The following is a 27,763-nucleotide window of genomic DNA, read 5'->3' as shown; positions in this document are numbered from 1 at the left end:
AGCGCTTTTTATAGCCAGAAAATGCCATCAGCAGAGAAATAAAAAAATGTAAACAAAAGGGACAGAGAAAAAAAAGACGAGAAGAACAACCAGAGACCAGAAATCAAGCCCACAATGCAGCAGCGGGGCCATGCTGGCACCATCTTCCCTCACAGCACCAGGATCCAGAGAGGAAAGGTAAACAAGGAGCTGAAGTGAGCAGCTGCGGGTCATTTGGGTGTAATTCAGCAGTTCTTTCGCAAAGAACGTCTAAAACTCCCAGTGGTCAAGCTCATCACGCCTTCCAGGGACTCAGAACAGAGCTCAAAACCAGAAAAGAAATATGCCAGCCTCACAGCCAAGGGCGTGGCAGTGGCGCCATATTGCCAGCAGCTCCAGCCTCACGGCCGAGGGCGTGGCAGCGGCACCATATTGCCAGCAGCGACAGCGAGTTCACCGTGCCCTTGACAGCTCCTGATCAACACGCACAATAACCGTTAGTGAAATTGCAGCCCTAAAGGAAAAATCCCTGTACTGCACGCCCAGGGACTTTGATAATCTCCCTGGGTCTGAGATTTTGCAGTCCAATCCAGTGAAGGAGTAATAGTGGCAGAAATTACCACAGACTCGAGATACAGAGCACCCTAAGTGAAGTTGTAGTGATTCAGGGAAGGCACAAACTTCTGAAATCATGGGAAAGAGGAACAACAATAGAGCAATGAATGCCTACAACCCCACAACATCAGAACCTGATAACACAGAAATTCAGAGATCTCCAGAGGGTCAAATCAGGAATATAACTGTAGAAATAATACAGGACCTTCAAAAAGAATTTAGAGAGAGTCTAAAAGACATAAATGATGCAATCATTGAGGTAAAGGCCTCAATTCAAAGTATAAATAATCGATTAGACCACATGGAGAATAGAATCTCGCTCCTATAAGACAATCACTCCAAAAATGAACACATAATTTATAACTTAGAAAAATAAATCAGAGAGCAGGAATCTGACATTGAAGAAATATGGGCCCATTTTAAGAGAGCTAACCTAAGAATAATTGGAATAGAGGACGGAGAAAGAAGGTGAAACCAAAGGGATCAATAATCTCTTTAAAGAAATAATAGCAGAAAAATTTCCAAACATAGAGCAAGAGATTGATACACAGGTCCAGGAAACGTATAGAACTCCCTTTAGATAGGATCAGAGAAGAGGTTCCCCACGCCACATAATTGTCAAAATGACCAATGTGGAAGCCAAGCAGAGAATTTTAAAGGCAACAAAAACAAAAGGGCAAGTGACCTTCAGAGGCAAACTAATTACAATCACTCCAGACTTCCCAAAACAAGTCATGAAAGCCAGAAGGGCTTGGAGTAACATATTCCAAACTCTGAACAACAACTTCCAGCCAAATATTTACTACCCAGCACAACTATCTATCAAATTAGATGGGGAAATAAGAAGCTTCCATGACAAACAGAAACTGAAGAAATTTATGTCTTCAAAACCAGCGCTAGAGAAAATACTCAAAGAGATTAACTACAAAGAAGAAGTAGGTAATACACACCAGAACCAGAGAAACAAGATTTTCCATCCAGCAGACAACTAAGCGAAGAAGAATATATTCATGTGTTTATTGGTTAAAATCTTTGGAGAGTCATTTATTTTAGTCTTTTACTTATTTCTAAATTGTACTGTTTGCTTTTATTGTTGCTAATTTTTAGGATTTCTATTTGGAATATTAATATACCTTCAGATATAGCATTTGGAAATATTTTAGCCCATTCTATCAGTAACTTTTAACTGTGTTTACATTGTCTTTGGATGTACTTTTTTAATTTTTTTAGGAAGTTTGTTTGTTTATTCTGTTGTTGCCTGTGCCTTTGAAATCATATCCAAGAAATCAATGCCAATTTCAATGTTGTGAAGTGTTATTACCCAGGTTTTCTTCTAAAAGATTATAGTCTTAAGATGTACATTTAGGTCTTTTATCTGTTTTGAGTTAATATTTTTATATGGTGTTAGGTAAGGGTCCAACTTTATTCTTTTTCATGTAATTATTATTTTTCAACAATATTTAGTGAAAGGGTCATTATTTCCTTCTCCAAATGTTCTTGGAAACCTTGTCAAAAATAATGACCATATATGGCAGAATTTATTTCTAGGCTTTTATTTTACTCCACTGGTTTATATATCTGCCTTTATAGCAGTACTACACTGTTTCAATTAATGTAGCTTTATAAGGTTTGAAATCTTAAAAATGTACATATTCTAACTTTGTTATTTTTTGAGATTGTTTTGGGTATTTAGAGTTCATATTTCATGTATGATAGTTTCACCTTAAAAAAAAAAAGAAAAAAAATCCTCTGGTAAGAAAGAAAGCAAAAAGAAATACTGAAATGTTATCTCTAAGTGATCAAAAGTTTGATATCAGACAAATGAATCTTTTATGTGAGATTATCATTGTTAATTTTGGATAAATTGCTATAATACTAGATGTCAACCACTAAGCCAAGCATGGGAAGGAGGGAGGGGGAGTGAATGGTGTGGGGTAGGGGCTAACTGGGCGATGTGTGCACATATGTCTACACAAGATTTTTATCCCATTATGATGTATGAATACAATGCACCAATAAAAAAGTAAAAATAAATTTAAAAAAAACACTAAAAAAAAGAAAGAATAAAAAATAGAGTTAAGGGTGTAGCTCAGAGGTAGAGCACCCCTGGGTTCAATCCCCAGTACTGTCAAAAAAAAAGTTTACTTCATAATTCAGTACCTAATTGTATTAGGGTTCTCCAGGGCAATAGAAGCTATAAGAAGATTATATATATATATATATATATATATAGTTTGAAGAAAGAGATTATGGAATTGGCTCATGTTATCATGGAAACCAAAAAGTCCCAAGATCTGCTGTTGGCAAACTGAAGGCTAAAGGAGGCTGGGAGTATAGTTCCAGTACAAACTTGGGAGACCTGAGGATCAAGAGAGCCAGTGGAGTGAATCCCAGCCCAAGTCTGAAGTCCTGAGACAGAAGTTCTCATATCCAAGAGCAGAGGGGAACTCTCATGTCCGAAAGCAGAGCATGGATGTCCCAACTCAAGCAAAGAGAGCAAAATTACCCTTCCTCCACCTTTTTGTTCTATTTGGACCTTGAACGGATTAGATGACACCCACCCAACAGTGGAGAGTGGATCGTCTTAGTCTATCAATTCAAGTACTAACTTTCACAGAAACACCCTCACAAATACACACAAATATTTTTTACCAGCTACCTGGGCATCCTTTAGCCCAGTCAGGCTGACAGATAAAAATGAACCATTAAAATAATGCATGTAAAATCATACTTTAGCAATTATACTCTACTCTGTGCCATGTTCTATTTTGCTCCATATTTCTTTCTTTCTTTTTTCTTTTCTTTTTTTTTTTTTTTTTTTTTTTTTTTGCGGTACTGGGGATAGACACCAGGGTTTTCTACCTACGAGCTACACTTCCAGCCTATTTATTATTTATTTTGAATCAGGGTTTCACAAAGTTGCCAAGGGTCCCACTAGTACCTGAGGATGGCTGAGAACCTGGGATCCTCCCGTCTCAGTATCCCAAGTACTGGGATTATAAGCGGGTACCACCACTCCCAGCCCCTATGTAGTTCATTTTTTAAATGCAGACAATGATTCATTAGCTTAATTTCATGATCTGGGACTGGTAGTTGGGTTGTTCAAAAGAGTAATGCTTAGCCAGACCTTATGGTGCAAGCCTGTAATCCTAGCTACTCAAGAGGCTGACACAAAAGGATCACAGGTTCCAGGCCAGCCCCAGCAATTTAGTGAGCTGTTTCTATAAATAAAAATAAAAATAAAAAGCCGGGCATGGTGGCACAAGCTTGTAATTCCGGTACTTGGGAGGCTGAGACAAGAGGATCACAAGTTGCCCACCACCCTCACGCAGCTCCTTAGTGAGGCCACCTGCAACTTAGTGAGGCCTTGTTTAAAAAAAAAAAAATTAAATAATAGGACTGTGGTTATAAAACAGAGGTAGAATGCCACTAGGTTCAATCCTCAGTACCGCAAAAAAAAAAAAAAAAAAAGAAAGAAAAAAAAAATAGGACTGGGAGTGGCTCTGTGGTTGAAGGCCCCTGGATTCAACCCCCAACACAACAATAACAAAAATCTGAAGACCGGTGCTCCTATTTTATATTGTTGCATGATAAAGTAGACCCCAAATTAACTCTTCTGATTGGTCATTTATCTCCGGGCCCTGGCTGACTCATTTTCCATATCTTAGATCTGGGCCCTGATTCGTCCATTTTCAATCTCTCTTTGGAATTCTCCATCAGTCTTGACCAGAGCCTGCCTGGCTCTTTATCCTAGCTGGCCACCCTTTATCGAAAGGATGCAGCGGTCTTAAAGTGCTTAGCCGACTGTCGCTCATCCCACGCCACCCGGGGAAACCCACACGCGCAGCCGCGCACCCCACACAGTCAGGACAGCCAGGCCCGTCGCCCGGTGCAGCCCAGGGCAGCCGACGGCCATAGGGCAGGTGACCCACGCCACCGCCCAGCGGTGTGTGGTCCGAAACACTCTTCGAGAAGTTAATAAACGCTATAAGTACGTTCCAGTGCGTTCTTTCCTCTCTACCACGTAGACAGGAACGGGAGCTCGCATTTACAGTCTCCACCCTTCCACCTACGACCAGAGGTGCGTAGGCCCCACGGCTCCCCGCAGCCCGCTCCCGGGATCGCGTCATCCGGGCGCCTCGCCCACGCCCGCGGGAGCGCGCACGCCGCGGAGTCACGTGCGGGCGCGTCCCCGCCGCGGCGCGCCCGGGCGGAAGTGAGGTCGTCGGCTCCGGCTGCGCAGCGTCGGCGGGGAGCGCGGGCTGCGGAGAGGCGGGCCGGGCCGAGAGCCGAGCGGGGCGCCGGGGCAGCGGCCGAGACGCGCCGGGCGGTCCAGTCCGCGTCGGAGCAGGCCTCCGCGGCGCTCGCCCTCACCTCGCCCCCGGCCGGTCCGCCCCGGGCCGCCGAGCGCTGGTCGCCCAGGCCCAGGCCGTCGCGCGGTGCGGTGAGTCTGGCGGGGGCCGCGGGCCGGCGGGCGGCGCGGACGGAAGTGCGGCGCTTTGTGCGGCCCGCCCTGGGCGGCGCCAAGGTCGGCCCGGCCGCCCGGCCGCTTTGTCCCGCGGGCAGGTGCGGCCTGGGCGGCCGGGGCTGCGGCCCGGGCAGCCGGCCGACGGAGGATTCGCGCGCAGGGACGTCCTCCGGCCTTCCAAAGGTCGCAGCCCGCAGGAGAGAGAAAATGGGGAGCGTGGCATGTCGTTTTGTAACCCCGGTTTAGGATTGTTATGGTTTTAATAATTGGGAGTGTATAAGTACTTTATCGACAAAGTCAAATTCCTTTACCGAGTCACCTCCCTGTTTGAAAATGCAGGATTTAAATTCGGGTTTTAATATTTTCTTTTGAAAGTACGTTTCCTACCACGGAATGGATTAACTTTGAAAAACGAAAGTGCGTCTTTCCAGTGTGTCCACAAACGGTATTTTTCTTTTATGGGGCGTGCGTTAATGTTTAGTTATTAAAAATACAGGAAAGTTTTAAAAATGGAAAGGCTGATGCAGTTCCTATTAAATTCTTCAGTCGGCCCTGTGTAATTTGAGAATTAGTTTCTCAAATTCTTGGTTTGGGTAACTATAAGGACATACTTTTTTGGCACTGGGCATTGAACCCAGAGGCATTCTATCTCCAAACTACAACCCCATCTCTTCTTATTCTTTTATTTAAGGGGCTGGCCTTGAACCGTAGATCTCCTCTTTTAAGTACTGGTATTACATGTGTGCACCACCATGCCCCGCGGGACACACTTTTGAACTTCACTAGGTGAAAAAGTAGTGGATTGTTTTTGCTTTGACAGCCAAGACTTGAGTAATCTAAGGCTACTTTTTCTAATGTTGAAGCTTCTGTGTTGAAAATTGTGAAGATTTGCTTCTCAGTTTTACAAACCAGGTTTTCTTTGGTAGAGTACATATAACTCATGCAGTGTTTGGCGTGCAACTACAATTAGTTGTGATTGTGATCAAATGATAGTTAAAGTGTGGCCGAAGAAGGGATCATAAGTTTTGAGTTGGAGACTTCTGGGTTCTCCCTTGCTTTGCAGCACACACTAGAAATGCCCAGCAAGTAGTCTTTTTTTTTTTTTGCTTGTGGGTCTGGGGGTGGAACCCAGGGTCATTCGACCTTGGAGCTACACCCCCTCCCCTATTATTTTGAAACAGGGTCTCACTAAGTTACAGAGAGCCTCACTAAGTAGTTGAGGCTGTCCACTAAACGGGATCCTCAGGTCTCAGCCTCCCAAATGCTGGGATTACAAGTGTGTGCCATCACACCCGGCTTAGTTGAGAAATTTCAAAATGCTGCCTCTTGAAATGAGTTTTTCCTTACCTTTCCTCCCCTCCCCTATAGAATTTTTGTTCTCTACACTCAACACTTGGGAAACTGTTCTCTTGTGACTTCTGAAACTCTTTGCCCTGTTTGCCGTTGTTGGTGCTTTTTGTCTTATTCCTTGTAGCCTGTGCTGTCCCAAACTAGTTAAAATCTACATGTGATTTAGACTAAAAGTTCAGTTGCCATTTGGATAGCACAGATATGTTTTCCTCTTTGCAGAAAATTCTGTTGGACCACACTTTTTTCAGATTGCAAACTCAAAAGAGGGACTGTGACCTTCTCTTTTGTTTCCTCTATGGCTTTCCCACAGTGTTTTACTAATCTTGAATTCAATTAAGAAAATAAAATTGAATCTTGGCACAGAACAGAGAACTAGAGTTTGAGAAGTATTTACTTCTTGAGAGATGGTAGACCAGATAAGGAGCTAAAATGTTTGAGGACTTCCACAATTCCTATTGTAGATTTCCAAGAATGAGTAAAAGTATAGCAAAATAGGGATTGGTATTTGCCAATTTGTATGTTCCCAAAATGTGTTGCAAAACACACAGTTGATCCTCCCTTGTACCTGCTAGGCCTTCCAGTCCATTGGCCACATTTTTTAGGTATCCATACTCACTTGGCAATTGGCTGCCACAATAGAGAGCATGGGGAGGAGATCATTCTGATTAAGATTTATACTTAGTGTAGTTTAGATGTCATGGCAAATCTGGCGTTGGTTTAGAAGTCTAAAAAACTTAGGTATTCAGGTAATGTTTGTCCTAATCACTGACATTATCAATTCTTTGTGTGTGGGAGGGGGATTTCGGGGGATACTGGGGACTGAACCAAGGGGTGTTCTACATCTGAGCTACATCCTCAACCCTGTTTTACTTTTTAATTTAAAACAGGGTCTAGCTGAACTGGGCATGGTGGCACACACCTATCATCTCAGTACTTGGGAGGCTGAGACAGGAGGATCTCAGGTTCGAAACCAGTCTCAGCAAATTAGTGAGATCCTATTTCCTAGTAAAATATGTCTGGAGATGTAGCCCAGGGATAGAAGGCCCCTGGGTTCCATCCCCAGTGTGTGTGTGTCCCCCCCCCCCCTCTTGAGATCCTCCATTTTGACCTCCCAAGTACTGAGATTACAGGCAAGCCATGCCAGAACATTACAACCTGGCTCAATTTATTCTTTATTTAAGCTGGAATTTGTTAAGTAGCCTAAGAATGTGAGCTATTATATTCTGCATCCTGGGCTCCTTAGTTGTGATTTTTTTTTTTTTTTTCAGTACTGTGGATGGAACCCAGGAGCATTCTACCTCTGAGCTATACCCCCACCCCCATTTTTTATTCTTTATTTTGAAAACAGGGCCTCACTGAGTTGCAAAGGGCATCACTAAATAGCTGAGGCTGTCCTCAAACTGCGATTCTCCTGTCTCAGCCTGCCAAATGCTGGGATTACAAGTGTGCACCACCAGGCCCAGCTAGTTATGAATATTCTAATTGAGATAGGTGAACTGACAGTTTGAAGTGCCTTGTTTTTTTATGTTGTCTTTAAAATGGAATTCAATACCTAGAGGTTCTAAAATGTATATTTTAAAAAGTGAACAGATGGTTGCACCTATATTACACTCAGTGTTATTGGTATTGGAGTTACCTCAGGAAACAACCCAAAGTGCATGTTCTCTGATGTGTAGCGCTATATTATTATCAGGTATGTGGAGAATGAAGACAATAAATAAATTAGTGTACATTAATGTGGAATTTCTTCTCTTTTGATGGTACTGGGAATTGAACACAGTAGGGCTATATTATTATCAGGTATGTGGAGAATGAAGACAATAAATAAATTAGTGTACATTAATGTGGAATTTCTTCTCTTTTGATGGTAGTGGGAATTGAACACAGTAGTGTTCTACCACTGAGCTACATCTTTAGCTGTTTTTATTTTGAGACAGGGTCTCGCTAAGTTACCCAAGCTGGCTTTGAACCTGTGAAGCTTCTATCTCAGGCTACCAAGTACTGGGATTATAGGTGAGTGCCCCCTCTCCAGCTGGGTTTTAAAAAATAGATGTTTAGCCAGGTACCATGGCACTCACCTGTACACACAGCTACTTGAGTCTGAGGCAGGAAGATCACTTGAGCCCAGGAATTTGTGACCAGCCTGGGTAACAGTAAAACTCCGTCCAAAAAGATAATAAGATTTTAAGCCGGGCATGGCGGCGCATGCTTGTAATTTCAGCATTTGGGAGGCTGAGACAGGAGAATTGCAGGCTCATGGCCAGCCTCAGCTACTTAGTGAGGCTCTCTGCAACTTAGACCTGTTTCAAAATAAAGAATAAAAAAATAGGGCTGAGGGTGCAGCTCAGAGGTAGAACACCCCTGGGTTTCATTCCCACCTAAAAAAGAAAAAAATGATTTTAAGTTCACAGCAAAATTGAGCAAAAAGTACAGAGTTCCCATTTGCCCCTTCCCCACACACAGTTTTTATCTTAAAGATTACTTACCTTGACCCTTTCATCTACATAAATCAGAGTGATTTACCAAATGAGGAGTAAAACCCACACTTTAAGAAGAAACTAGGTAAGCTGGGCATGATGTCACATGCTTGTAATCCCAGTATTTGGGAGACTGAGAGAGGAATATTGCAGGTTCAAGGCTTGCCTCAGCAATTTAGCAAGACCTTATTTCAAAAAAAAATTTAAAGATGAATTGGTGTCAGCTCGGGATGTAGCTCTGGATAGAAATAATGGCCCTAGGTTTGATCTCCAGCACCCCCCCCCCCCAAAATACTAGGTAGCCAAGCACAGTGACACATACTTATAATTCAAGTACTTAAGAAGTTGAGGCAGGTGGATTGCAGTTTCAAGGCCAATGTGTGATAACTTAATAAGAACCTATTTCAAAATAAAAAGGCTGAGATGTAGTTTAGTGGTAAAGCTACCCTGGGTTCAATCCCAATGCCCCCACCCCCACATGCACACACACAAAAGAATACACTAAGTGATAAAATTCAGAAGAGCTTGCTACAGATACTGAAATTTTACTTTGGTTGGGGAAAAGGTAAAATTATAGCTATGGACATTCTTGAACTTTTCAGGGAAAAAGATTAGTGAATGATAGAATATTGAGTAAGTTACTAAATGACTGAGCTGTGGCTGTTTTTATTTTATTTTTTATTTATGTATTTCTTTCTTTATTTTTTGTGGTATTGGGGTTCCTAGAAGCCCTTCTACCTCCGGGCTACACTCCCAGACCTATTTTTTTAATACCTTTTTATATTTGGAAACAGGGTCTCTTAAGCCAGCACGGCTGGCTTCAAATCTGCCCGATCCTCCTGTCTCCGCCTCCCAAGTGTGGGGATTACAAGTGTGCGCCACCATGCCCGGCTGTCTTTTTTTTTTTAAAGGAAAAAAAAACCTAACACGTTATTCTTTAAAATACAAGAAAATAGCACTAACCTGCCTCATCTAGAGGTAATAATTCTTGATAATTTTTATGCCCTTCCTTCCTTCCAGGACTTATTTCTGTTTGTGCTAGAGGTGTGCATACCCAAGTAGATGTAAGTTGGGGTGATACTGCATAATACAATATTGTACCTACACTTTTCACCTAACATTTTATCCATCTTATGTTTTGGCACCTCTCCCTCTTATTTATTTTCTTTTCACAGTGCTAGGGATCAAACCCAAGGACTAGTGTGTACTAGGCAAGTGATCCAACACTGAGCTACACCCTTGTTTCCTTTGAACCCTCTTAAAAGAGCACCTCTATACTTTTTCGCCATTTGAATATATCTTAGATTACTTAGCTATTCTTGTTACAAGGCCATCCAGGTTATTTGTAGAATTGAGTAGCATGAAATACATTGTGCTATAGTGGGCCAAAGGAAAGCTTTTTCAACTCTCGTGGGACTGATGCTGGAGAAAAGTCTAAATCAAAGTTGTTTTTTTTCTTCTTTCAGTTTTTGAAATCATGAATCCTGTTTATAGCCCTGGATCTTCTGGGGTCCCATATGCAAATGCCAAAGGAATTGGTTATCCAGGTAAGGAGAATTTTGTTTTTATTATTCAACTTTGAACACTTGTTATATTCCTTTGTCAGAAACACACACACACACACACACACACACACACACACACACACACACACACACACACACCATAATAGACAACCCAGCTCAAGACAATGAAGATAGAAATAGAATTTTTTTTTTAAAATTGAAAGACTGGACTGGCTTTCAGGTCAAAGCCTGATTTGGTGGTTTGAGCAGTTGGGACCAGGATCTGGGTTCTCAGCATCTGGTCTTGGTCTCAGCCCCACTTCCTCATTGTTGGCCTGCTCCTGCCCCTGTGGTTCAGCCTCTCAGACAGCGCCTCACTTTATCTCTGCCCTCTAAGAAAGTCCCAAGGATCTGATTGTTCCTATTCAGACCCATCCTGGGGATTATCCTCATTTCACACAACTTTCTGGGGAGGGAGAGGATCCTATTGACTAACTTAAGCCTGAACCATATTCTTCACCCTTAGTGGAGTCAGGTAGTCAAACATGGGCTGTGGGGGAGGCCATGAAGCAAAAATTGAAAAAAATAGGAAATGGTTGGTCAAAAACAGCAAATGGTTCTAATTGCTAACTTTGAACATGGAGTAACTTACCATTTCTTTGTGAGTTTTGATAATATGGTCGAAGAGATAAACCCTAAACCTTGTTGCTATAAAACTCTTAGAAAATTGAAAACATTTTATGAACATATGCCTAAACTTGCAGGAGGGACAAGAAGTATTTGGTGCCAAGTATGAAAGTGACAGAAGCCTCATCTCATTGGGCCCTTAAGCGAATGTGTGTCTGACTTAGGGCATGTGTTGTTTGTAGATTATCACAGCCCACGCCTAGATAAGATTGAGGCTGGGGACCTTTTGAGACACAGAGAAGGGTGGGCTCTCATAAGTCAATCTCATCTCTAGAGCATGGTCCTCCCAGCAAAGAAGCAGGCTAACACATCCACTCACAGGCCCCATGCAGAACCTGTCTGCATGGGCTTTGAGAAGAAGACAATATTTCCTAAAAAGTGGAGCTGTTTTGGGGGCTCCAGTTTGCATTGCTTGTTCTTCCTAGGGGATCCAGAAGTTGAGAAACTTAACAAACATAGTCACCTGGTTGCATTTTCCCTGGATCAGCTGATGGCAGTGAACTACTGGGGAGGCCTTGTCCTCAACCCAGGTTGCATGATCCTCCTACAGACAAAATTCTTGCTGCTCACATACAGAATTATTATAAAACACGGGGTGTTACCCATTAGGTAAAAGTCACCAGTAATGACAGTGCTGATAGAAGCCATGTCACACAGATATGTTTAGAATAATTGCCTGTAGAAAAGAAAGAAAAAAACAAGAGAGAGAAACAAGATGTGGGGGGTAGAGGGAACCAGTTGGAACATCAAGAAAAAGGCAATTGGACAAAATTTAGATTAATTTGCAGGCAGAACTTTGCTAAAGTGAGCACCAGAACACAGTGTAAGGGGGAGTGTGGAGACTGGCCAAGAAATGTGAGGACAGTAACAATCACTCCAACAGGACTAAATAGAAAGATTAGAAGGAAGGAGTGGCAGAATTTAGTGATGAGACATTGTGTTTTTAAAACACCAACACTAAGCCCAGTCTGGTGGTGCACGCTTGTAATCCCAGCATTTGGAAGGCTGAAACAGGAGGATCGTGGTTCCCGGACAGCCTCAGCTACTCATTGAGGCCTTTGCAACTCAGTGAGACCCTGTTTCAAAATAAAGAATAAAAAATAGGGCTGGGGGTGTAGCTCGGAGGTAGAATGCTTCTGGGTTCCATCCCTAGTACTGCAAATAAATAAGTAAAGTACCAACACTAGCTTAAACAAAATGTTAAATATTGTTCTGGGTGAATCTGGTACCAGGGACATAGCCAGAAGTCTTTGGTATCAGCATTACAAGGTGGTATTGATATAAAGTAAATTATTGTCTCTAATAAATACCAGTCTGTACAAGTCGGTGGATGCTGAAATGTGTGCATTTTATTCCTGCCCTTTGGTTGGTTAAAGGCAGGGGTTGAGCTGGGCATGGTGGCACACACCTGTTAATCCCAGTACTTGGGAGGCTAAGACAAGACAATCGCAAAGTTTGAAGACAGCTCTTTGTAGCTTAGTTGTGGAGTAACTCTGGATTCAGTCCCCTATACCATGTGAAAGAGAGAGCGAGAAGGGAAGAAAGAGATTGGCAAAAAAGTATTGGGTTTTGTGGATTGTCCAACTACCCAGGTGTCTCAAACACTACCTTTGACAATACTCAGTGTGAATTAACTTTAAAGTGATTTTAAATTGGGTTCCTTTCATATATTTTTCTTACTGTTTCATTATACTTTTCTACCTATTTTCTTGGTTTTGGTATTTTTTTAAGTTTCCCTGACTTATAAAACTATACTGGTGAGGTCTCTGTGCAGAAAACTAAACATTCCTTGGTTTTCTAAACCTGGGAGGGGTGTCCAGCTTGTGGGATGATGTGCTTGGAGCACTATGACTTCAGTACCAAGAGCTGGCAAACCTGGAGAACAGAAGGTACTTTTGTGCCATTTTATGCTCTCCTTGACAAATAGAGGCTGGTCTCTTACCATTCTTTTTTTTGAGGGGCGGGCGTTAGTGGGGATTGACCCATGGGCATTCTGTATACTCCCAGTTTCTTTTTATTTATTTTTATTTTTTGGTACTGGCAGCAGAATCCAGGGGGATTCTACCTTGGAACTGTACCCACAGCCCTATTTTTTATTCTTTATTTTGAAACAAGGTCTCACTGAGTTGCAAAGGGCCTAAGTAGCTGAAGCTGGCTGCAAACTATGATCCTCTTCTCTCATCTTCCCAAATGCTGGGATTACAAGTATGTGCCACCATGCCTGGCTTATTTGAAAGGATTTGCTGAGTTGCTGAGGCTGTCCTCCTACCTGTGATTCTACTGTCTCAGCCTCCCAAGTAGTTGTGGTTATGGGATGTGCCATTGTACCTGGCTTATATTGCTATTCTTTTTATTTACATTTAATGGAAAAGAGGGAACTCTTCCTAGAAAATGCTTTGTATCAGTAATTTTAATTACTGATATAATGGTATCAGTAATATACCGTTTTCTCATTGATAACACCTGTTTTTGATGTTTTTTTTTTCTTTCCCTCCTTTTGGATTAACCAAAGGTGTGTGTGTGTGTGTGTGTGTGTGTGTGTGTGTGTGTGTGCGCGCGCGCGCACGCGCGCATGCGCACACTTGCTCATTGGGGATTGAACCCAAGAGTATTTTACCTCCAAGCTACACTCCCAGCCCTGTTTTGAAGCAGAGTCTCACTAGGTTGGTGAGAGGCTGAGATGTGCTCAAACCTGTGATCCTCCTGTCTCAGCCTCCCAAGTACTGGGATTTTAAGAGTGTACCACCATACCCAGCTAACTATTTTTTTTTTGTTGTTACTTAATTCCTCCTATTTCTTTTAAAATTATTTTACTATGGTTACTATAAAGACAACATTTTTGTGACATAAATGCACAGCAGAGTTTTATTCAGCCATAAAGAACAAAAATACATCATTTGCAGGAAAATGGATGGAACTTGTGTTAAGTGAAATAAGCCAGACCCAGAAAGTCAGAAGCCCTATGTTTTTCTCATGTGAAAGCTAGAGAGAAAAAAGAAAGGGGGAGAGAGGAAAATCTCACGAAAATGGGAGATTGGTTAAGTATAAGAAGGAGATGGGGGTGAAATTGACCAGATTATATGCATGTACCAGTATTGTTTTAGTTTTCTTTTATTGGTGTGTTGCAATCATAATAGAGTTGAGAGTAATAGGAACATACATGCACACGGCACTTGGTGAGCTTCCCAATTAGACTCCACCCCTTCCCTATATGCAGTATTGAGATTGGAGCTGATGGCTTCTATACGTACACATAGCTTCAATGGAACTGTATCCTTCATCAATTTTCTACTTATACAGATAGGTAACAACTAATCCCAGTGTTATATATAATCATAACAAAGCCAAAAATAACATTTTATACCCTCCCTTTTCTCCTTTTGTGTTATTGTTGCCATACCTTGAGACATGGTTTTTATTTTGTATGGTCAGCAGCTGTCTATGCCAATTCACATTAGGTGTCCTTCATTGCTTTTTCTATTGACATTTTTCTGTCTTGGCCATTGCTTTTATCTGAACAACTCTAGTTGTGTGGAGCTCCTCCCCTCTTTTTAATCTCTCATTAAATCAAAATTAATGAGAGATTTGTTTTTTTGCGACATTGTCTTTATTTTACTTCCACTTGGGTATGTTTTTATTGAGTGTATTTATTTTCAGTAGTTACTATAGCAAAAAAATGTATTCTCTCTGTAGTCTTGAAAACCAGAAGTCTAAAGTTAAGGTGTGGACAGAGTTGAGTTCCTTTGAGGATATAGGAAAAATCAACTACTTGTCTCTTGTAGTTTTTGCTGCTGTCAGCCATCCCTGACTGTAGCCTGGTGGCCATGTCACCCATTTATGTCCCCATGGTCACCTTGCTCCTCGTGTTTATATTTTATAATGAGACTTATCATTGGATTGTGACCCCCTGGGCAGACCAGGATGGCCTCATCTCAAAAGCCTTAGTCATATTCCAAATAAGGTCATAGGCAGATTCCAGGAATCTGATATGACATCTTTTCAGAGCCCCCTCCTACTTTTTTTTAATACAGATTTTTAGGTTGACAGTTAACTTTCTCTCAGACTTTGAAGATGTAATTGTATTATCATCTTGTTTCTGTCAGAATAATTTTTGCTTCTTTGAAATTGTCTTTTCTGTCTTTCCCCTCCCACACTGTGCCCCTCTTGCTTTTTAAATATCTTTGTTTACACTGTGACAGGACTAGGTTTGATTTTGTTTTTCATCTTGCTTAGTGTGTAGAGACCTTCTTGACTCTGGATTGATTTCTTTCACTGGTAACAGTAGCTCTACAGATATTTTTTTCCCTCCTTTCTCTGCTTTCCTTGGACTCCACTGACAAGTGCATAAATGCACCTTTTTGTGTTTTCTTTGTTTCTTCTGTGGGCCTAAATACAGATCTGCTGATCTGCTCCCAATTCAGTAATCCTGCTAATTGTGCTCCTGTTTGCTACAAAACCCATGTATCTATTCAAGTCTTTGGGTTTCCTCTATCTTGCTTTTTTCAGTTTACTACTCAGAAACTTTGGAGGCTTTGTTGTCTGACTGGTCTCTGGATCACCTGTGAATCTTTTCCTGTTGTAACTCAGTTTGTCTTTTTCAGTCATGTGGTCCTGGCCTGCGTAGGACTTTTCTTTGGTTGTCACAGATGTGTAACACAAAAGTTACTGTGCCTGGTCAAAGCCAGGCACAGTGGCGTATGCCTATAATTCCCATACTTGGAAGGATTATAGGTGTGCACCACTGTGCCCAGCTTGACTGATCATCTTAATCTACCCAGGAACTGAGTTTAGATGTGTTTCAGTTTGGGCAAGGCTCAGGCTTACTTTGGTCCTCCTCTTGGGGTGCTGGGCTACAAAGCCTGTCTCTCCATAGGAAAATGTGTTACACATTTTAGTGATTTTTGTTTTTTTTTTGGTGGTACTGGGGTTCCTGGAAGCCCATCTACCTTCGGGCTACACTCCCAGGCCTATTTTATATTTTTATTTGGAAACAGGGTCTCCTAAACCAGCGCACGCGGCTGGCTTCGAACCTGCACGATCCTCCTGTCTCCGCCTCCCAAGCGCGGGGATTACAAGCGTGCGCCACCAGGCCCGGCTGTGACTTTTGTTTTGTTATGTTTTTCTTTAGCCTTCTTCTGGAGTAGCTTTAGAATTTGACATATCTTAAAGGGGACTTCAACTGGGTTTTTGTTGTTGTTGTTGTTGTTGTTGTTGTTGTTGTTGTTTGGATTTGATTGATTGATTGATTGATTGATTTGCTGTACCAGGAATTGAACTCAGGGCCTCACATTCTTGGCATGCTCTCTACCTCTTAGCTACATCTCCTGCTTTTCATATTTTGAGTTTGGGTCTCTTGAATTGATCAGGCTGAGATTACAGGTGTACACCACTATGCTCAAAGGTCCAATTTTATCACGGCAGCCCTGTAAGACTACTAAACCCACGTTTATTTCTTATGTTCTTCAACCATGACTTTCTGTCTGGAAAACCTGTACTCATCCTCTTGCTGTGCTGAAATTTGACAAGTGCCGCAGTCCCACTAAGCTTAGGTATTCTACTTTCTCCTTTGGTATGCAGAAAGCAGTGGACCTCAGAACAGAGTTAAGAGCATATGTATTTTTGAGTCTGACTAAGAGACTGAGTCTCACTACATTTTTTACATTTTGACATATGGAAAGTTAAAGGGGAAGAAGCAGAATTGGGTAGGGAGAGCCTCCGACTGGGGTGCCTAATCTGAGCCTGCCTGTTGGGGTGCCCACAGGCAAGGACTGCAGTTGGAAGAGGTCTGTTAGGCAAGTATGCTGCTCAGGGCCCACATACTTCTTCATTGCTGAATGACGGGTTCTTTTTGGAAAAGAGATGACGGTGGTAGTGTTCACTTTGTTTCGTCTACTTCATGTGTTCTTGGAGTCACTCTCATTGTTTCACAGAGGTTTGCTTCCTTTAACATGGCATTGCTGCACAATCCTCCATGTTGAGGGACTTTGCTAAATTTATTCAGCCAGTTTCTTATTGATGATGGATGTTAGGATTGTTTAAAGTGCCTGCAGTTTAAACAGTGCTGCAGAGTGAATGGCCTTATGGAGGTCACTCTCAAGGTAGAGTCCTAGAGGTTGGGTTTGCAGGGTCAGGAGTAAATGTATGTGCAATTTTTCTTGTTTATGTGTTTGAAGCAGAGTCGTGCTGTTTTGCCCATTTTGGGCTTAAACTCATGCTCTTTCTGCCTAAGCCTCCTGAGTATGTACATTTGCAGTTTTTAAGGTGCTGCTGAGTTCACTTCCATACTCGGCTTCCCCTTTTGTCCTGTTAAGTAAGAGTGTTTTTTTTCTCACAGTCTTGCTGACAAGGTATTGTCCAGTTTGGGGGTTTTTGCTAATCTGATATGAGAAATGTTATCAGTATATTTGTAGTTTGCAGTTTTAGTTGTCTGTTTCTGATTTTTAGTTGTTTTATCTGATTGAGATTTTATTGGGTTTTTTGGTTTTTGTGGTTTGTATTGATATTGGGGATTGAACTAGGGGCGTTTTACCACTGAGCTCCATCTCTAGCCATTTTGTTTTTGTATTTTGTTTTGAAGCCAAGGTCTTTCTACCTCTTAGCTACATTCCCTGATCCCCCCCTTCTGTGTTTTTGTTTTTGTTTTCTTTCTTTTTTTGAAACAATCTCACTAAGTGCAGGGGAGGGAGCGCTACTAAGTTGCTAAGGCTAGCTGTGAACCTGTGATCCTCCTATCTCAGCCTCCCAAGTACTAGGATGATAAGCAGGTGCTATTACAGCTGGCTCCCCAGCCTTTTCATCATCATGATGATGAGGAGGAGGAGGAGGATGATATAGTTATATTACTATTAACATGATATTATTATATAATACTAATGTGTTATATTAGCCTGGGCTGAGTGGCCCAGGTTAACCTCAAATTTGCCATCTGCCTGTCTCAATCTTCATCCCTAGGATTACAGGCAAAATGAATAAAAAAAGAGCCAGATGTGATGCCAAATGCCTGTAATCCCAGTACTCGGGAAGCTGAGACAGGAGGATCGCAGGTTCAGGAACTACCCTAACAAGTAGTGAGACTGTCATCAACCTAATAAGACCCTGTTTCAGAATTAATATAGGGCTGGAGGTGAGCTCAGGCAGAATGCTTCTGGGTTCAGTTCCTAATGCCACACACAAAAAAAGAAATCTATAAGGAAAAACAAAAACCACCTGTTTTAGTCAGCTTTTCTGCTGTTCTGTTCAAAATACTTGACAAGCACAACTTAGAAGAGGAAAGGTATTTTGGGCTTCTGGGTCTCAGAGGTTACAAAGGTCATAGTCTGTGGTTGGACTCCTCTGAGGCACAGATCATGGCAGCAAGGTGCATGATGGAGAAAAACCACACTTGGTCACGGGGGCTAGAAGCTGAGTGAGTAACAAGAAGCAGCCAGGGACAGATACAGCTAAGGCCATGCTCCCAGTGATTTACCTCCTCTAGTCATGCCCTGCCTGCCTAAATTACCACCCAGTAAATCCATTTAAATTATTAATCTTTCAGTGGACTTGTCTTCTGAGGAGATGAGAGCCTTGAGTCTATTGTTTCCCCTCTGAATTTTCAGCTGAGCCTTGGTGGGCACATTCCTAACCCTAATACAGCCACACAACCCACAGACTTGTCCTTTGGAAGTCCACCCAGATCACTATTGCCTGTACCTAGTTTTCTTCTAACCTTGAGATTTCCTTAGCAAGTTTATTCAGGGGTCATGAAACTGTCTTAAACGTCCCAGTCCAGTTATTCTTCTCAGGCCTTCTCAGCCAGTTCTTTTGAAGACTGGTTATTCTCTTTGAACTTCCTTTATAAGTAAGGGAAGAGAGGAATAAATTACAGCTTCTCATAAGTAGTTGTGAAAGGTGTTAAGGCTAATGAGCCTGGGTTTCCTTGGTAGCTTTGTGTCCAGGTATAAAGAAGGGTTTTAAGGCCCCAGCTCTCACCTGAGTGATGACGTCTCCTGTACTGTGTATTGGGGTCAGGCCTATGGGGAGGAGGGTATCCTGGGCCCTGGGCCAAGGAGGGCCAGGCAGGATTCCTCTACTGTTGAATGTGGGATGGGTGGATTCAGACTGGAACACTGAATGTCTTATTTGATGCTTCTTTTGTGTTCATGTTAGGAATTATTAGTGGCTATGGTTTAGACTTTAGATTATGAACAAATCTGAAATGAATTTAGAAGTTTTAAATAGTGCTCAAGAAAAACAACAACAACAAAAATAATAGTTTTAAAGGAAAATATGCTGTAATAGCTATTATGTCTTTGGAGTCAGTTGGAATATATAGCCTTTAGGCGTGTTTTACTCCTCATGGTAGCAGCAAGGCTCTTGGGTCTGAGCACATCTTGGTTCTTTTGTACCCTGTGCAATGTTACTCTTGCTGAGTAATGATTAGAGTCTGGTCTGGAATTGCCACAAGTGTTGGAGGTTTCCTGACTAGAGCTTATGTTTTTAATTTTTTTATTATAATTTAGCTATTTTTACTCATTTTGGTGCTAGGGATTGAACTCAGGACTTCTCACATGTGCTCACCATTGAGCTCCCTTAACATAGCTGTTAACACTTCTCACGGTTTCCACTAAATTTTTCCCAGTGTAAAAGTGGTAAGCATTTAATCTAGGCTTAAAGATATGATTGTAAGATGTCAAAATTCTGAGAACCCAGAGACATATTGTTGGGTGCCTGGAATGCCGTTTGGTTGTAGTTCAGTGTGTGTTCGGTAATAACGATGGATTTGCTGGAGCATGGGCATTAGATCACCTCGTCACTCAATGATGCCTCACACTGTGCTGTGTGTGTGTGTTTTTTTTTTTTAGCTGGCTTCCCCATGGGCTATGCTGCAGCAGCTCCTGCCTATTCTCCCAACATGTACCCTGGAGCGAATCCTACCTTCCAAACAGGTACGTGCCAGGTGACGAGCATCTCACACAGCTGGAGGAGGTGAAGGGAGTGAGCTTTGAGAAGAGGGGGTGGAATCAGGACTGGAGGTTGAGTGGATTTCTCAGCTCATAACATTAGCCTGTTGGTGAGTTAGTAAAACCTGAATTCTTCACGGACCTCATTTTCAGGTTCTCCTCAGCACACATCTTCATCACCTTGTGTCACAATCTGTTCATGCAGTAGCATTGACTGCTAGAAACTGAAAACATCTTACCATTGATTTCTCCATGGTATTTTGGCTATTTTTGTAAGTCCCCCACTCCCTTTTTGTGGTGCTAGGGATAAAATTCAGGTTTGGTACATGTTAGGGAAGCACTACACCACTGAGCTACACTCCAGCCCACTTTAGTTATATTTTAAAAGAAAATCTTATTTTTGTAAGAGACATGAGACTATTTTTACATTTTTGAAATCACTGTTACAATTGAAAGCAGAATTGTTTGGGGTCGGAATCTTGTAAGAATTGTTTATTTAGTGAGATTTCCGCCTGAGCCTGTAGTCTGTGGTGTTCCTTTCTGGCTTTATTTACTCAGGTAGGACTTCGCAAGGCCTGTGCTTTGACAGGAGGGCTCTGTTTGTCCTCCATGGGAGGCAACCGTGGCTGGGCCTTTCAGGTAGTTCTCTGTCCTTTTGAATACTAGCCTCACACTGTTCATTTTGACAAAAGAGAAGATAACGGTGATGCCCTTCCCCAGGATTCTTTTTGTTTTGTGACTCAGAATTCTGCCTTCGCATTCCACCCTATGTCCATCTCTTCTTCCCTTGTGTTTCCATTATGACCACCTCTCTTCAGCCCTTGGCTCGTACCAGAGAAAGCTGTAACTTGGTCTTCTGCTCCCAGGTTCGTGGTGTTGCTCACTAAACCAAATCAGTGTTCCTAGTTGATGTTTTAGTTTCCCATCACTGTCACAGTTAAGCCAAGAGTCTTTACTTTCAGTCTCAATTCTTTGCCACAGTGGACTATTTTTTTCTCCCAAGATGTTCTTTTGTGCTCTGCCTAGCTTTTTCCACACATTTCTGTCCTGATTGGACTCAACCTTTCCTTTGTGTCCGTCTTTGAAGCTATTATTGGGTATCCCTTCCCTGGGGCCCATAGTTCTCATATACTATTACTAACTGGTGCTTGGATGGTGCCCACCACCCATTTCCTTTTGTAAACTATTGCACATTGTTTAGCCTTTTGTTTTTTCTTTTTTGCAGTATTGAGGATGGAACCCAGGGGCATTCTATCTACAAGTGATACCTTCAGTCCTATTTTTTATTATTTTGAAACAGGATCTCACTGAGTTGCAAGGACCTCACTAAGTAGCTGAGACTGGCCGTGAACCGCGATCCTCCTGTCTCAGACTCTCAAATGCTGGGATTACACGTGTGCACCACCACACCCCGCTAGCCCCGCTTTTTTTTTAAACAACCCTTGAGATAATACATGACATGATATAGCCTCCAAGCTATACCACCCTATTTTATTTTTTATTTGGAAACAGTCTTACCTAATTACTGAGAATCTTGCTAAATTGCTGAGGCTAATTTTGAACCTGCAATTCTCTTATCTCCGCCTCCCAGGTACTAGACTAGCTCACTTGTTCTAGTTTTGTTTTGTTTTTTTGTTTTTCTATAGAACACAAGTTTCTGTGAAGCTGTGCTAAAAACTTTCAGAACACAAGTTTCTGTGAAGCTGTGCTAAAAACTTCCAATTTCTCATTTTACAAAAAGAGCCTCAGGTTTATTTCAAACCAGCCACATATGTTCTTGCCCTTTCCTATAGAAAAGGGCTGGTTTTAGAGATTGGTGCTGTTGTGCAGCATTGCCATCCTTGTCAGGGGTGCCTGCAGGACAGGTGTCACCACCTTCTCCCTCAGGAAAACCAAGCCTCACATGGATCCTCTAACCCAGAACCTAGGATGGGCGGGTAGGAGCTAAACTGTCCAAAGGGCCTGCCTTATTGAAGGGACAGCCACTGATGGATACCAGGTAGTTCTTGGTTGCCAGTGCCAGATTTCATAGGTTGTTTTTTGTTTGTTTGCTTGCTTGCTTGCTTAGAAGCTAGGAATAATGATTGCTATGTAAAATTGATGAATGGAAAAATAAGACATTTTGAAGGTCCTGTCATTGTCCCACCGTGCTTTTGGCCACCTGATCTGAGTCTCGCCATATGGTACCCTTATCTTTTTCTGGGTTCTTGGAATGTTGTCATGTTTTAAATATTTTAATCTCACTTTTCTGATGAGCAAACCAAAGTTATCACTATTTTTAAAAGTTGAAGCTGGATTGCAGTTTGCAGACAGCCTCAGCTATTTAGTGAGGCCCCTTGCAACTCAGTGAGACCCTGTTTCAAAATAAAGAATAAAAAAAATGGGGCCAGGCCGGGCTTGGTGGTGCATGCTTATAATCCCAGCATTCAGGAGGCTGAGACCGTAGGATCGCGGTTCGCGGACAGCCTCAGCTACTTAGTGAGGCCCTCCGCAACTTAGTGAGACCCTGTTTCAAAATAAAGAGTAAAAAATAGGGCACGGGGTGTAGCTCGGAGGTCAAATGCCTCTGGGTTCCATCCCCAGACCCGCAAAAAAAAAAAAAAAAAAAAAAATTGGCGGGAGTGTAGCTTGGAGGTAGGAATGCCCCTGGGTTCCACCCCATGTACTGCAAAAAAAAAAAAAAAGTTGAAAAGTTTTCTCCATTCCTGTCACTTTTTAAAAATCTACTTTGGGCTTCTCTTGCCACCAGATTTGTAGGCAAACGTTGGTCTGTGGTATAGGTGCTTTGTGTGTGGCATCCAGTCTCTGGGGTGCTTTGTGATTCTAATGTTGTTTGTTTCCTAGCCCTAAACTCTGATGAATCATTGCATCTTCTGCTAAAGGGTTCTATCACTCAGAACTGAAGTAGGGAAGGTGTCATGCATTTTGTTGTTCTGAACAAATGTAATAGTTTGCATACACAGGCGGCCAGAGTAGCCATCCATTTTTGGAATCAGAGCTTGGACTGTAAGCTAGGTGTGGCTTAACTCCTGACCCTTTCATTCTTGGGAAAGCTGTTTAACCTCACTCTTGGCATTTGTATGTTGAATGGATCCATCCTTTGCCAGTATTACTGGAGGATTCCAGCCCAAGGTCATGATTAGGCAACCATGTAAGGGGGCAGGCTAGGGCACTGGGCACATTCAGGCCTTTTTTTGTCCTGCTTATAGCCACAAGCACCTGCAACTGGTGTATGCAACCATGATCTGAAATCATTAGTTCTTTGTAGTAAGTTTTTCATATGAGATAATAAAAACATTGCTAAGAGTGATATCTTAAGGCAAAAAATAATTTTTTGTATTCATTTCACTTTTTTAAATTGTACATTCTTTGTTTTTTTTGGGGGGGGTACTGGGGATTGAACCCAAAGGAGCTCATATCACTGAGTTGACGTTTCTGCCCTTTTTATTTTGAGACAGGGTCTCACTTTGTTGTTGAAGCTATCCTCTAACTTGGAGTCTTCCAGCCTCAGCTTCCCAAGTCACTGGGTGGGATTTTAGGGATACACCACTGTACCCAGTGAGTTGCACATTTTTGTGAAACTGTCACCAAAAAAAAAAAAAAAAAAAAAACCATGGAGCACTTTTTTTTTTCCCCTTCTCTCCTCTTTCCCATTTCTGTCACTAGGAATACATTTGTCAATTAAATTTGGGATTGTTCTGGGTGTGCTGTTCAGATATGGCTTCTTTGAGAAGCTTGGCGTATTTTGAGATTCATTCATGATTTTCCTTCTGATTTTCTTTTTCTTTCCTTTTTTTTTTTTTGCAGCCCATACCCCCAGCTCTATTTTTTATTCTTTATTTGTAACAGGGTCTAACTAAGTTGTAGAAGGACTCACTTAAGTAGCTGCAGCTGTATGCGAATCTCCAATCCTCCTGTTTCAGCCTCCCAAGTACTCTGGCACCACCACTCCCCGCTTTCCTTCTGATTTCTGAGCAATGTTTCTACAGATCTGTCCTTTCAGTTGTTAATAAACATTGGGTTATTTTTCATTTTAGGATTAAACTGGTAAACGTGTTTAACATGTCCCATTATGGATCTGTGTCCACGTTTTTGTAGAGGGAGTGTGTTAGGTTGGAGTTGCTGAGTGGTGTGTGATAAGTGTGTTTGTGGCTTGAGGCATATTTTGTGACACTCCCACAGATGGTGTGTGAACATTCTACATCTCACATTTGCACCAACAGGATTGTGACTGCCATGGTGGACATTTTAGAAACCACTGTGCAGAGGTAGAATCACATGTAAGCCCGGCCTTTTCATTGTGCAGTGTGGTGTGTTTGGACAGTTGTACAGGGCTTTTTATCGCCACTGTAGTCCAGTGACTGTACTTTTGTGCCCCCCCCCCCCGACCTTCATTGATGGGTTTCCTACCTCTGTGAATTCTGTTTGTCTTTCCTAGAGTTTCCTGTTGGAGGCATATAGCACACACTGCTTCTGCTTCTTTGTTACATAATTATTTTGAGACTCATCAGCATTGTGTGTTTCAGCCATTTGTTCTTTTGGTTGTAGAGTAGTATTTGTGATATGGATGTACACACGAACCAGTATGTATCTGCTTGTCTGCTGGTGGACATTTGGCCCCTCTCCAGCTTTGGGACAGATAAAGCAAGCTTCTGTGAGCACAACTGTCCAGAGGCCCGTCCTGTTGGGGTGGAGCATCTGGAGGGAGCCAGGCAGCCAGCTTCTGGAAACAAGTTGGTGGCCGGCAGTTCTCAGGCCCCTTGAGAGGTGCTTGCCTAGTGCCAAGTGGGCTCCACCCTCACTGCTGGCTGAGTGCAGCTTTCGTGAGTCTGCTAAGTCATTTTTCATTTCAGCTTGATAAGCTTCTAAATACTTTTTTCTTCCATTGATCTGCTACGTGGTCATTTTAGGTGGAGACAAAAGACTGTGTGCTTGATCCTGAAATTCTTTTACCAGGGCATTTAGCCAGTTCCTGGTGTTTGACAAGCTTCTCCTTTTGTTTTTGCTGTAATAACACTGAGATGAGTGTGCGTACAGTTAAGTCTTTGTGTATATGTGCTTATTTCTTTAAGATGGGATTTGTAGAAATTTATTGTACGATTAAAAGATACACATTTATGAGTGTGAGGAAGGCCATACACATTTATACTCTGGCAGGACAGGAGAGGTGTTTAATTTCTTGTTCATTGGTGACAGCATTGCTCTTTAGAATTCTTCCCCCTGACAGGCTCTTACCCCTACCCCAGTTGCACACAAAGCTAAGTAGAGCCAGGTACCAGTGAAGGAGAGTCAGGCTTTGGAGGTGTCAGATCTTGACTGATGTTCATGGGCACAAACCCATCCTTTTTCCTCTGTGCTTGGTGTGGTCCTATGTGAACTCAGGCATTGCTTCTTTGTTCCAGGTTATACTCCCGGCACACCTTACAAAGTGTCCTGTTCCCCTACCAGTGGGGCTGTGCCACCATACTCCTCTTCCCCCAACCCCTACCAGACTGCCGTGTACCCCGTGCGAAGTGCCTACCCCCAGCAGAGTCCATATGCACAGGTATGCGTGGGTATGCCCTGCATGGGGGAAGAACCAGTTCCCTCAGGTTCCCACAGCTGTGGAACCCTGAGGCAGTTGTCTCTCTTCTCCCCACAGCAAGGCACATACTACACCCAGCCACTGTATGCAGCACCCCCTCATGTCATCCACCACACAACAGTGGTGCAGCCCAATGGCATGCCGGCGACGGTGTACCCTGCTCCCTTACCTCCTCCTAGAGGCAATGGGGTCACCATGGGCATGGTTGCTGGGACCACTATGGCCATGTCAGCAGGTGAGTCTTTGTTCCTGGTATGTCTTTTGTGTGTGGTGACATGAGAGCTGGGATAGGGAGAGCCTGTGAATACTCTAACTTGGCTCTGGTCTTCACAACTGCAGCTGTATGGAAGGACATGTAATTCTTTGGCAAAGGAGCAGTAAGTATTCTTGGTCTTCACCTCCCCTCCCTTCCTTCCCTTTTTCCTTTTAGTTGAGAGGTAATAGAGTAGGGTGTAGAATGAATGGAGTGTGACCTCTCTGTGGGTGGCCTGAACAGCACTCTGCATCTGATGTTTGTTGGTGAGCTAGGCAGTGCATTTGGCAGTAGGGATGAAGAGTGGCCACATGCTACCCTACACCACACTAACTCTGCTAGCGAGTATGACTAGAGAATGGGGTTACCACGTTCCAGGTGAGCTGTGTAGATGTGTTGCGATAAGAGGCAGTTTCCTGAATCTAGGAAAGCTGTCTTGTGTTAATAGAAGTGACATCTAGTTATAGAAAGTCTTAGATATTTATCTGCTTTATTTCCCCAGGCCTCTTCTAAGTCAGGAAACTAAACATGGAGAGATGAGTCTCTTAGCTAGGGTGGCCTGTCTCTGTGAACATATGGAAGCCCTGGAGCTTGATCTAATGACTAGAGATTAGGGTGCCCTCAGTTTTTGGATAAATGTGGCCACAGGTCAGGCCCACACAAGAGCCACTTGACTGCCCGTGTCTGGGATGCCACTTTCCTCGTGCCCCACGTCAGTACAAGATTGTGTCAGAGAGAAAGGCGTTCCGGGACATTGAATGTTTCTGCTCAGAATCCCTATTTTTTGTTGTTGTTTTGTTTCCCTTGTCTGTTAAGGCAAAGAAGATTGGTATCAACAGAAGCTACATGCCTAAGGCTACAGAGTGTAGATGCTGGGTTTGAGGGGGGCTTGGCCTCAAGCTCAGGTGGCCCCTGAGTTTCTGGTGTTGTAGGAAAAATATATTTCTCCTAATGTTCTTAGAGAACATTTTTTTTCTTTTTAACCATCTTAACTATTTTCCAGTGTGTAGTTCAGTAATGTTCAGTGTATTCACATTGCTTTTTATCCTGCATATTTGAAACGCTCGTGCCCATTGAACAAAATTTTCCTTTCCTCCTAACCCCTAGGTCTGTCAGCTGACAGTCTGTGTTCTGTGTCTGTGAATTTGATGGCTCCTAAATGCCTCACCTAAATGTACTAGTCTATCCTTCCTTGGTTAATGTCATTTTAAAAACCGAACAGCAGACAACACGAAGCCTTTTACAAACATCAGTGTGAGTCCGCTCTGTTCAAACTTAATTGGCTCTTGGGATCATCAGATCAGAGCTCTGGCCTTGCCATCTCCCGAGGTGCCTCATTCCCTCCTCATGCAGAGACTAGGCCCACAGCTCTCCTAACTGTGTTGGAGAAGTTGGCACACACAGCATGTAGGCCTGCCTGTGTGTGATGTGCTGTTCTTTGTTCCAGGTACCTTGCTGACTGCCCACTCCCCAACTCCTGTCGCCCCTCACCCAGTCACTGTGCCCACATACCGGGCCCCGGGAACACCCACCTACAGCTATGTGCCCCCTCAGTGGTGATCACCCTGCAAATAAATGTAAGTAGCCGGCGAAGGCTGACTAGGCCCTGGCCTACATGCCTTTCCCTATGGAGAGTGGCAACACCACCTCCTGTTTAAGCACTAAGGAAAAAGTGCACCTTGCGCTCCATCTGAGAGCATTGTGTTGTGTTAATGTTTTGTCCTTATTTGGACTCCACAAAGTAGAAGATAAAAAGAACACCATTGAGTGTTTACTGTTTAAATTCTACATCCTGACCCTTACCTGGAATATACTTGTGTCCCCCTTCTGCTTGTTGCAGGAGATAGGGTTTCAGCTAAAACTGAGAGGGGAACCAGCTCCCAGCTTTGCCAGGGCCCTTTACAGC

The 27,763-nt window shown here is 42.8% G+C and overlaps 1 protein-coding gene across 3 annotated transcripts; it reads left to right on the top strand.

Annotated features, from left to right (window-relative positions):
- Positions 1-10,366: 10,366 nt before the first annotated feature.
- FAM168B (family with sequence similarity 168 member B) lies at positions 10,367-27,417 on the top strand (the record flags this gene model as incomplete). Of its 3 annotated transcripts, none has more annotated exons than XM_080689555.1 (5): positions 10,367-10,436; positions 19,922-20,005; positions 25,423-25,565; positions 25,662-25,839; positions 27,305-27,417. In XM_080689555.1, the coding sequence occupies 5 exons, from the start codon at positions 10,367-10,369 to the stop codon at positions 27,415-27,417; spliced, it is 588 nt and encodes a 195-aa protein (XP_080545681.1). The 3 variants fall into 3 exon arrangements, with proteins under 3 accessions (XP_080545681.1, XP_080545680.1, XP_080545682.1); XM_080689554.1 differs by having other exon boundaries at positions 25,641-25,839; XM_080689556.1 differs by having other exon boundaries at positions 19,922-20,045; positions 25,403-25,565.
- Between the last annotated feature and the right edge of the window lie 346 nt (positions 27,418-27,763).

This window comes from Muscardinus avellanarius, assembly GCF_963383645.1.
Source record: "Muscardinus avellanarius genome assembly, chromosome: 2".
Taxonomy (NCBI): Eukaryota; Metazoa; Chordata; class Mammalia; order Rodentia; family Gliridae; genus Muscardinus; species Muscardinus avellanarius.
The sequence above is the reverse complement of the archived record's forward strand: the minus strand, read 5'-3'. Positions and strand labels throughout refer to the sequence as shown.